The 11,103-nt window shown below is 33.7% G+C and overlaps 1 protein-coding gene across 2 annotated transcripts; it reads right to left on the bottom strand.

Moving 5' to 3' along the window:
* Nucleotides 1-1,281: 1,281 nt before the first annotated feature.
* LOC138329409 (isocitrate dehydrogenase [NADP] cytoplasmic-like) lies at nucleotides 1,282-10,356 on the bottom strand. Of its 2 annotated transcripts, none has more exons than XM_069276380.1 (11): nucleotides 10,275-10,356; nucleotides 8,207-8,313; nucleotides 7,620-7,706; nucleotides 7,352-7,512; nucleotides 6,470-6,616; nucleotides 6,049-6,116; nucleotides 5,847-5,915; nucleotides 4,905-5,056; nucleotides 4,006-4,146; nucleotides 3,687-3,849; nucleotides 1,282-3,162 (listed from the first exon to the last, which is right to left on the bottom strand). In XM_069276380.1, exons 4-11 carry the CDS (start codon nucleotides 7,493-7,495, stop codon nucleotides 3,075-3,077), a joined length of 972 nt encoding a protein of 323 aa, XP_069132481.1. In that variant the 5' UTR covers nucleotides 7,496-7,512; nucleotides 7,620-7,706; nucleotides 8,207-8,313; nucleotides 10,275-10,356; the 3' UTR covers nucleotides 1,282-3,074. The 2 variants fall into 2 exon arrangements, with proteins under 2 accessions (XP_069132481.1, XP_069132480.1); XM_069276379.1 differs by lacking the exon at nucleotides 10,275-10,356 and adding an exon at nucleotides 10,136-10,164.
* Nucleotides 10,357-11,103: the final 747 nt, after the last annotated feature.

The following is an 11,103-nucleotide window of genomic DNA, read 5'->3' as shown; positions in this document are numbered from 1 at the left end:
CACAACTAGGGCCCTAGAGGAACCTACGTATGGAATTTGAGAGAGATCCTTTCAGTACTTTCTGAGAAATAGCGGTAACAAACTTCAAATACCAAAATCCAAGATGGCGGCCGGTTGAGCAAGTTTCTATTTTGTCTATTGTTTAAGCTTAAGTCATCATAAATGTTTATGATTTTATTTCCCTAATGTGTATGGATGCTGAACATGATAATACAACCAATTTGGGGCCCTTTAGGGAGTTTTTGAGTCTTTTAATTTGTCATATTTCCATGTTTAGATAATATAGACTGAGGGCACTGCTTGATATTTTTAAATAGTAAATACTTAAACATCAAGTTCTTCTGAACAGGCGAGCTTTGCTGTTCTCCAACAGCTCTTGTTGAGAAATAACTGTAACAAACTTTAACTATCAAAATCCAAGATGACTGCCAGGCAGCCATCTTGTTGACCGATCAGTCCCAAAATACGATATGCACTCCTAAGGGAACCTACATATAAATTTGAAAAGGATCCATTTAGCCATTTTTGAGAAATAGCGATAACAAGAAATGTTAACGGATGGGCGGACCACAGACCATGGACGAAAATTGATTTAAAAACCCAACAATATAATTAAGCTGTCCTTTGTATAAAGAACACATGTGTATAAAGGGCAGACTTATCAATCCAATTTTACTATATAACTGACCTATTTATGAAGAACATTTTTGCTATATCCCTTTGGTGTCCTTTATAGTCAGGTGTGACTACTGTAAACTGTTGCCCTACCTGATTTTAGTGGTGATTGACCTTCGCACCTTCATGCAGAAGGATTTTTTCACAGCGATTTAATTTTGTGATCTAAACTCAAATACAATTATATTTATACTTTACCTGTATTTGAAACATTTTAGTGCCAATTTCATTACCTGATTTTTAATTGCCCGTAAAATTTTAATCACTTTAAAAGTTGGTTTACCGAAGACAATTGATCAGGAGGGAAAAACTGACCAATAAGAAGTCTGCAGATAATTCCTTTGAATATTACAAACATTGACACCCAACTTCATAGCCACACAGTCGATAGGATACCATTATTCAATTTTTTTGACTCTTGAGGTACATCAATGGACCAATTTAACTGCTTATCCATTGTTGCAGACAAAACCTTCGTTTTGTTACCGTATGAGATAGTCCAGGGGTGGATGTATAACAGTGATAGTAACCCCCTGGAGTATCCATATTGGTCCTAACCCATTGGGCCTGCTCATATCTAAGGAGTCAACTTCATGAATAACAACATTTTTTTTATAATGCAGAATTTATTGACTTGCAAATATTTACTATAATAATACACAAACATTGTTTCATAATTTATTGAATCCATTTATCATCACATCTATCAATTAGAATGCTAGTCAATGTAATTTTACCCATTTATAAATTTCACATTTAAAAAATACAAACAGATGAAATTGCACATAATTTGCTTGTTTAAAGTTAAAAATTCAATATCAAAATTATATTTCTTTTTCTTATCCTGTTTGCAATAATAAATTGAACCCTGCTAGTGTACTTTAAACCCACAAATCAAATTATCCTGATTTCCTTAAATTCTAAAGTAATTTAATTACCTCTATATTGCTCACCATTATGAGCACATTTAATCAGTCAAACACATTCATGCCTCATACATCCAACTCAAATTGTTGTCATTTTCTCCTATTTGATTTGTCATCTGATACCTAATTGAACATTAGGGTACCTGTGGAATTCCAGTAAAAGGCAATCAAAATCATTTGTATATTTGGCTCATGGCAAATAAGATATGAGATCAACTCGAATATGATAACTGGTAAATTACGAACATATTAAAAAGTCTCGATTGATTAAAAAACAATGGTTATGTAAAAACTGTTATTGTTAAAAAGATTTTCACAGTGATGTTATATTGGATAAGAAGAAACAATGCTAAAAATACTATTAAAGATTAATAATATATATCAAATAAAATATCTGAACAAACAAGAGTAAAAATGCTTCTGATTACTGAGAATATTGTACATCAAATGACTCCATTATTATAGTATTGTTAAAGTAAAAATTTAGGGAATTACTTTTTTGAATTCCAATGATATATAATTTTTTTTTAATTTTTATCTCGAAAACCAAATAATTAAGATATTTTTTGAAAAACTTCAAAGATAAAATGCTATTGCTTCATCAATATATACAGTTCGGGTATGTATCTTAAACTTTCAGAGTAAAAACAACTTGATAATAATAATTTTAAGTTTATATAAAATAGCCATGTTTTCTCCTTATAAAAAAAAACAGGAATTTTTTTTGTGTCGTCTATCTCTCAGGTATTGTAAATGTAGATCTAAAATACCCGGGACTATAGAGGAAAGTATTGAAAGACATAACAGCCACTGATAAACAAAGGAGTTCAAGATTGTCAAATTGCAAGATGTTGGCAAAAAAATTCATCAAGAATATTAACTAATTAAATATAATCAAAATAAGTTGTTTTTTCTAAATCTGTAAGAACAAGAACAAAATCATTTCACCGAAACATTAACAAGAAATCTATCACAGAAATCATATTTATCTTTTCTGACATTAGAATAAAACTGGGGAACACAAGTTTTCAAAAACAACACTTGGAAATGTTAACACAACGGAACACAATCATAACAAAACATAATTATTTAAATGGCTGACTGATTACAATCACAATTGTACTTTTTGATTTTCAAAAACATACTACAAAATATCCTATGAAAATTAACTTAGATACAGAAAAACATAATCTTCCCAATAAAGATCAATTAAAAAGACACGAACTAAACAACAATCATTTCAAAGAGGTATTGAATGATTTTGGCATCACCATGGTGACAAAACATTCCATTTATCAACCATTCCTCTCCTGCTACAGTGATTCCTTAATTTAACAAGATTTCTGTCAAAGAGTCTTGTCATCAAGACAGGTCATAACAATACAGTATAAAGTCCTAAATTTGAAAATCCTAATGAAAGTCGTAATCCCGCTGACATTACAGTCGACTTGCTGGTTCTCCGTCCACGTCTAGTCAGCTTGACTGTCCCATCCTTTTCTGCAGATCCTCAGCAACTTTATCAATAAACTCAAACGTGTTCAGATAGTCCTTACGAGTTATTCTGAAAGCAGGGAAAATATTGCACAATCAAATACATTTTTATAGCAGTGAAACAGTAATTTTTGGAATGTTTAAGCTAATATAATACACAAATTTACATTAGACTGGTCACCAGACTCTTTAGTCCTAGTGAGATTTTGTCAGCAGAATCGAATACTAGATTATCTTCCCCTAGTTTGAAACTTCGAATCACGAATGTCATAGAGACAAAATAATCAAGCCAAATTTTAGTGATGTGTTAAGCATTCTAGATACTAGTGGCTAGTCTAAAATTACATTAACAGGCTTTTTTGTGTAGATAATATTTCTGTATACCATAAATATAAAACATTTTTTGTTCATCACAAACTAATTCTTGCAACAATTCATATAATATTTCTTCTTAATTACCGGTATTACTCATAGCGAAAACAAGTTTTACTCTACATCTTTTTTCTTTAATGACTATAGAGCAAATCCTTCACAAGTGATATTTCCTGTATTTTGATTCTGTTGCTAGGTAAATTTGGAAAGTTATTTACTCACCCGTTCAGTCCTTTGATACAAATGGCCAAATCCTTTGTCATAATTCCTGATTCTATCGTTTCCACACAGGCACGCTCCAGGTTTTCAGCAAATTGCTTCAAGCCAGCATTGTCGTCCAGTTTGGCTCGATGTATTAAACCTCTTGTCCAGGCAAATATGGAGGCTAAAAAATATATTGACATTGAAAGTGGAGATACAAAATTCTCAGTCGTCTAGATAAAGTATAAAGTTAACTGAAACATACATTAAAATCCACCAAAGTTACACTTCACAAAGCCTTTCAAATACAATTCTTCTTTTCTCATAAGATTTTGCTTACCAATAGAGTTGGTTGAAGTCTCCTTGCCCTGCTGGTGCATTCTGTAATGTCTCGTGACTGTCCCGTGGGCAGCCTCAGACTCAATTGTTTTACCATCAGGACAAATCAGAACACTCGTCATCATCCCCAAGGATCCGAAACCTGCAGAAGGAAAATGGTTTTTCTTTCATGCCAACACGTATAATACTGGTTGGTCCAGAGCAATACACTTATGTCGCCTGAGGCTGTATTGCATGGCTACCCATGCAATAAAGCCTTGTGACGTCACGACGTCAACAAAATATTAATTTCCTCGGTAAAATTTTAACATTTTTTTCACAAATATGACTGGTTTTACTATAAAAGATGCAAACAATGGAATTTTTATTGAAAAAAATTTCCAGTTGTGGATTTCTACGAATTTATTTCAAAATGGCGGGATATTGTAGTTGTAAAATTGCAATAAAATGTTGAGGTATGAAAGAAAAATACTCTTTCTTAAGTGGATATGAAGGAAAGGGATACTCTACCCTCAGGATCACAAAATGTTGCAAGACCCTCAGCAAGCCTCTGGTTTTACTACATTTTGTGACCCTCGGATAGAATTTCCTTTCCTTCATATCCACGTATGAAAGAGTCTTTTAGTATTACACAGCAACTAATGTAGTATCCTGGTAGATTCAGTCACAGCTACATGTATGAGGTATCCTGCATATATTTGAAGTAGTCAATTATGTATGTACATGTTCTTGTATACATGAAAAAGAAAGTAAAATTATAACAGTTATAGACTTGTAGCTATTGATTTCATTTTTAAGCGGTTCATGTACATATCCATCTATAAGTGAAGCAGTTTTAGTGTAGCCTTTAACTGAAGCTTTTAACTTTAAGTAAGTGCCAATAGTCTAAAAGTTGTTTACCTTGAGCGACAGAGTCTGACTGGACATCTCCGTCGTAATTCTTGCAGGCCCATACAAAGCCTCCCTCTGACTTCATTGCGTAGGCGACCATGTCGTCAATCAGACGATGCTCATACCAGATGGACTTGGCCTCAAACTTTGCCTTATATTCTCTACAATAACAGAAGATCAAATGGCTGCTAAAATGTGTTCCTTTGACTGTATATGTTTCACTACTCTCGCTATACTCCTTCATATTCTTTCATATAAGATGATATAAAGACACCCTCACACATTAAATTGATTTAGAAAGTTTGTGTATTATTTGTACATGTACGGTACATAGAGATTTAATAGTGTTCTGATTGCGTTAAAGGTGGTATGAATGCAACTGGATACAGACATACAATGTATTACATAAGGTAAATTGTAAAATAATTAAAGTTTATTTAGATTATCATATGATGCAAATTCTTATTGAAGCTTGAACTAGAAGTAGTCTGATCCTGAAAATGGAGTTATTTGAACGCAACTCCCCTCCTATTGAATTTATAGGGGCATATGTAAATATATGCATGTGAAAGTCAGTTAACTATTCAGTTCCTTTTCAAAAACCATTCATTCATCAGACTTCCAAATTTTATCAATAATTGCCTCAGATACCTTCCTGGCCAAAATCCCTTTTCATCTTTATTGAAGAAAACTTGAAAAGAAAAACTTGCTTTAGAATTTTGTCATTATTTATCAAGGTCTCGTTGAGTTTGAGTTAACAGGAAATCCGCAGTATATCAAATTTGAGTAAACACACTTCAAAAACTTGGCTATCACGACCCCAATATATTAATAACTTTTAGAGCTAATTCTGAAGTACTTGTCATAGATATGTTGAAAGATTCTTTTCTAGTTTAGAATCTTGATTAAAATTTTGCCGATAATACACCAGACTCAGACTTAAATCCATACCTGTCATATATGTCCTGGAAGATGTCCTTGAATCGTCCATCATATTTCTTCAGAATTGTGTTCTTTGTGCTGCAATAATATAAGCCATATCAATTCATGTTCATGGAGGCTTAATTTATTATACAGAAGGAAAGACAATTGATGGTAGGTGGTAAAAAATATTTTATTAAAATACTTTACTTTATCGCTCAATACAACTTACCTCAAATAAAGTGGCCAGCCTTTCTCCAGGGCAAACACGAACGAACTGTGGGCAAATTCTTTAATACTCTGAAAATGACCAAATGCACATGTGAATAAAAAATTTCAGTACATGCATTCAAACTACTGTCAACCCTATAAGCGTCCCTCCCACTTTTGAGGCCTCAATTTCAATTGTCAGGGCATAAATAAAGACCAAAACTGTATAAGTTTTCAATAACTTTGTCTTATTAAGCACCTTTCCGGTTTTTTCTTCAATTTTTAAATGCCATGGGTACTTATTGGGTCGAATACGGTAAGTGTACCTACTTACACATGAAGTGCAGTTTGCTCACAACAAAAAAATATTTCAACTTTATTTTAAGGATTATACAAGGTTCAGCTGTATGTCATCTCTATTTCAGCCATTTTATATATCTCACCTTATCTGTATTGTACATTCCTAGTGAGACACCACCACCATCTTGGAATTCGAACACCACGTGGTTCACAACCTCTCCCCCGTCACTTGGTGTAAACTTCATCTCTAGTTTACCAGGGCCTGGTACCACAAAGTCGGTAGCTTTGTACTGGTGGTAGGAAGAATAAATATTGGGTAAGGTTTCATAAACCTTTATATGAGAATCAATAAATAATTCATTAGATGTACCAGTAAGTAAAATCATATAGTACAATGTCATTCAAATTTTTAATCCAAGTTCATAGAATGTTAACAGTTCTAGCTGTAACATACTCTAGAAGAGTTGACAGTTTATAAGACTCTTTCATATAAGAGTATGAAAGTATTGAAGGATAGGAATATTCCTAATTCTAAAGTGTCACTAAATTAGGTATACTTTGAGGCTCTGCAGAGGGTTTACCTAACTCCATGAATCTGAGGATAGAATATTCCTATCCTTGAAGGCTGCATGCTCAGCATTTGAACAATTGTTTCTTTTATATATCAATAATTTCCATACATGATTTTTTTTATAGTTTATTTGATGAATTGGTTACTTTTCTACTTCTCCCATGATTGGCCTTGAGGACACCCATTTATAAAGACATCACAAGGCACAAAACATTATAATGTCACGATAACCAATGTTTTCTTACCCAGGTGTCTAATAAACATGTATTTATTTAACTACATACACAAGTTTATTTCCTTGGACAGGAGACCTTTTTCATAGCAGAAGATGTGAGAGAAAAAAACAACTAATTTTTAGTTCCTGATCTTTAAATAGCTCGTAATTTTATCATTTTACATCCATGGTAATTGACTAGATAAACATTTACAATGAAGTAGCTTATTGATGATGTACCTGATCTCCATAAGCGTGCCTCCCTATGACTATACTCTTAGTCCAGCCGGGAACCAGACGCGGAATGTTGTTACAGATAATAGCCTCTCGGAACACAGTTCCACCAAGTATGTTACGAATTGTTCCATTCGGGGATTTCCACATCTTCTTCAGTTTGAACTCTGAGGATGATAATGGATAACATGGATAACAATACCTATTAACAGGGGCAGATAACTCTATTTCAAATTCAAAATATTACGGTAATGTGTATGAGGGTTTATCATACCTTCCACTCTTTTCTCATCCGGAGTAATAGTAGCACACTTGATCCCCACATTGTATTTCTTAATGGCAAAGGCGGCGTCTATGGTCACTGAAACACAAAATCCATATAGTCAATGAACTAAAATGTCAACTAAACCACACAAACTAAGAAATATCCAATAATACAATAATATTACTACAAAGTAAATACTATTGTCTAGTGTCTCTGAACTGTGACAATAGGCGGTGTATGGTAACAACAGACAACAAAGTAAAATTAAATGAGATTTAATTTTTTTTTTTTACAACACTATTGCATTTATGAAACCATAATGAATGTGGTCATTGCCTCTCTTAAAAAAAAAGTTTTTTTCTTACAATCATTTTAACTGACAAGAATTATGGCAAAGTATTTAATTAGATAATTGATTAAACTTGTTCCAAATTAACTTTTTTTACTACAAGATCAGTCATCCTAGAGTTCTTCTATATAACATTACCACAGTCCTTAATTAAAATATTACTGAAATATAGCAAAGTCATCCTCCAAAGTCGTTACACATTACCATTAGTGTAGGCATCATATATACAAATGTAGCATTGTGTTACCTTGATCATCAGTGGCATCTCTGTTCTCAATGCCAAGGTCATATGTGTGGAGTTCTAAATCAACGAATGGCAAGATCAGTTTCTGTTTGATGAGATCCCATATTACCCTACAAAAGGAAATACAGAGATCACTATTGAAGGTTTGGCAAAAATTCATTTTAATTGAATGTACATTGTATACCATATTTGCCATAATAAGCGCCCTTCCCTAGATAACTTGATTTCTATAAATGACCACCATCCTATAGATCAAACAATATTTTACAATGGTTTATTACCTCGGCCTTGTATATCATATTACATGAAATTTCTTTTTAATATGGTATTTGTATAAACTTGTGAGTCTTTTACATATGTGAAACATGACGTCACAAATATGCCTCAAAGGAAAGAAGGTATATGCATCTTTACTGTGACAGAATAATGTGCCATGAGTACAAAAAGAATTATAAAATAGCTGACTCTTTAAAGAGTATTATTACCACAACTTAGATTTTGGTTCCTTAATAAGAGCCCCTTTGTTAAATACATTAGTTTAGCACTTAGCTAGTTACTGCAAATACAGCTAGTATCTAAAATTAAATAATAAGAAAATTGAATTATTCAAATTCTTGAGATCAAACATAATGTATGGAATTCAACAATAATGATGATCATGACCAGCCAAATGGCTACAGTAAAACAAAGGGGTTTCAATACCAGGCGGTATCTGGTACTTTTTGCCTGTTAAACCTATTCCGTCTTTGCATATTACAGAGTTAGCTCCCTTGCAGGTAAGTATCGATTGTTACGTCATTATTTTTTTTAGCACAATTCACATTGTTTTCTCCTAAACGTATGACGTTACGCTCGCAAACACATGACGTCACAATCAATACCTACCCGCAAGTGCAGTTAACTCTGTAATATGCAAATTCGGAATAGCTGTGGTACCATCTGATTTTGAGCTAAATTACGTTATATATCATACAGACATGCAGTATAGAAAATTAGCGTAAAAACCAGATTTTTATTTTTAAGAGTACTATGATTCCATCCTAAGGAATGGACTGCCCTTGTCTTCCAACTGACCCCTTGACTTCCCATCAATACAACAAAAATTAACTTTTGCAACCTTTTCTGTACTCCATTTTTTTTATCGGACAATTAGCAAAATGTACATGTGACAACAAATTTATGGTACCATCAATAATTTTCTCTCACATACACATTGTGCTAATTGTATGCATTATGTAAATAATGTAATTAATCATGTGAATGTATAGGCCTACATGTCATGTGGATATAAATGAGAAAATCCCTTTAGCCAAGTACATATAGGCTATTTCCTTAGTTGTCTAGAGCTTTGTCTAGCCACGTACATAAAGTACACGTCTACGTTTGTATGTTACATACAGTTGATCATAGTATTACATAACCAAAGCCAAGGTAAACAAGCATGAATGTCCAGTGACATGCCCCCTGCTGGCAGGTTAAGATCGCCAACCGCTGACCAGTCGATCATGCCAGTCAGTTACAGGCCATGGTCACGGTCAAAAACTAGGACGGTGAAATAAAACAATAGCATGAATATGAATATGGTCCGATTAAACATGGGAAATAAACTAAATCTAACAGAAAAGTGTACACAGGGGTTACGCCTATATCAGCTGTAGATCTAATTAAATATCTCAGTGAAAATGCCATATCATGTCGATCAAGTTACGATCAGCAGGTCGGGTCACAAGTTCTACAAAGCGTCGGCTGTAGTCTAAGACAGTCAATGTTACTGCAATGCTCTGTGTAGCCCAGAAGAGTAATCATAAGATATTAAACACAAAAATCAAATACATAATTACGCTAAGGTTTATATAATGGGTTAATACTACTCGTCCAACTTGACTTGAACTGGTAGACTATTGACATGGGACAGCTTGACATATTTCTTACCGCGTCATCTCATCTCCTTGCATCTCCATCCTTGCATCTCCACAACCGGACCTCCTGTAAATTGAACAGAAAACAAACGTTAAATATGAATTAAACCCTTTTAAAATACACCAATTAACAAAGAATAAACCTTACTTACCTTTGATTTTGCCCATTTTTAATGCCGGTTATGCCGATACAACAAAATATTCTGTAGACAGATCAACGTGAGCAAACAGGACTTCTTGACCTTTACCCCTGTCGGTGATTGGCCAATCCGCGTGAGGCTGCATAAGGGGGAGGTGTGGCATACGTCAACTGGTGACAAGATACATTGTCAGAAAATATAAGATACTAATGAAAAAGGCTCAGCTAAGACGTTTTTGCAAAGACATTGAATATCAGATATTAAGATCTAAATACATCTTGAGAATACATGTATATAGATCTAGATGATCAGTGGCGTCGCTAGCAGGAAATGAATGTGCACGGAAATTGTAGTCCGAGCGCCGAAGGCTCGAGAAATTTTGGTATTTGGGGGGGGGGGGGGGGTTTAGAATAACTGAGATTAGTTTTTACGGTGCATTTTTTATGATATTAAAGCATTCTTTACGTGGTAATTTTTCGAAGATTGAGAGTTACCTACATTTAGAAATTATAATTGTAAATGTCGTCGTATCTTTATGCTAACATGTACTGTACTGAAGTATTTTTGCCATACACGGCCGTATCTTTGGTGACTTTCTTACTACACTGCAATTAAATTCTGCAACCAGAGTAACTCCAACTTCTGCCTCCTGCATTGATATATTTTATGTAAACAATCCTAACATTATACAGAGTTCTGAAATATTATCACCACTGTGTAGTGACCATTGTCCAATCAGTATTAATGTTTGTTTTAAAACTTTTAAAGAGAAGTCGTATAAACGTACTATCCATAAGTTCAATGAAGCTAATTGGACTGAAATGAATCGCTCTCTTTCGTC

Source organism: Argopecten irradians, chromosome 8 (assembly GCF_041381155.1).
Source record: "Argopecten irradians isolate NY chromosome 8, Ai_NY, whole genome shotgun sequence".
NCBI lineage: Eukaryota > Metazoa > Mollusca > Bivalvia > Pectinida > Pectinidae > Argopecten > Argopecten irradians.
The sequence above is the reverse complement of the archived record's forward strand: the minus strand, read 5'-3'. Positions and strand labels throughout refer to the sequence as shown.

Bases quoted from the DNA above. Each gene is read 5' to 3' on its own strand.
- LOC138329409 (XM_069276379.1), bottom strand. From the start codon at position 10,164: ATGGAGATGCAAGGAGATGAGATGACGCG. The intron at 4,147-4,904 runs GTAAACAACTTT...TTCCTTCTGCAG, and splicing joins GTCAGACTCTGTCGCTCAAG to GTTTCGGATCCTTGGGGATG. The intron at 3,163-3,686 runs GTGAGTAAATAA...CCCTGCTTTCAG, and splicing joins TGTATCAAAGGACTGAACGG to AATAACTCGTAAGGACTATC.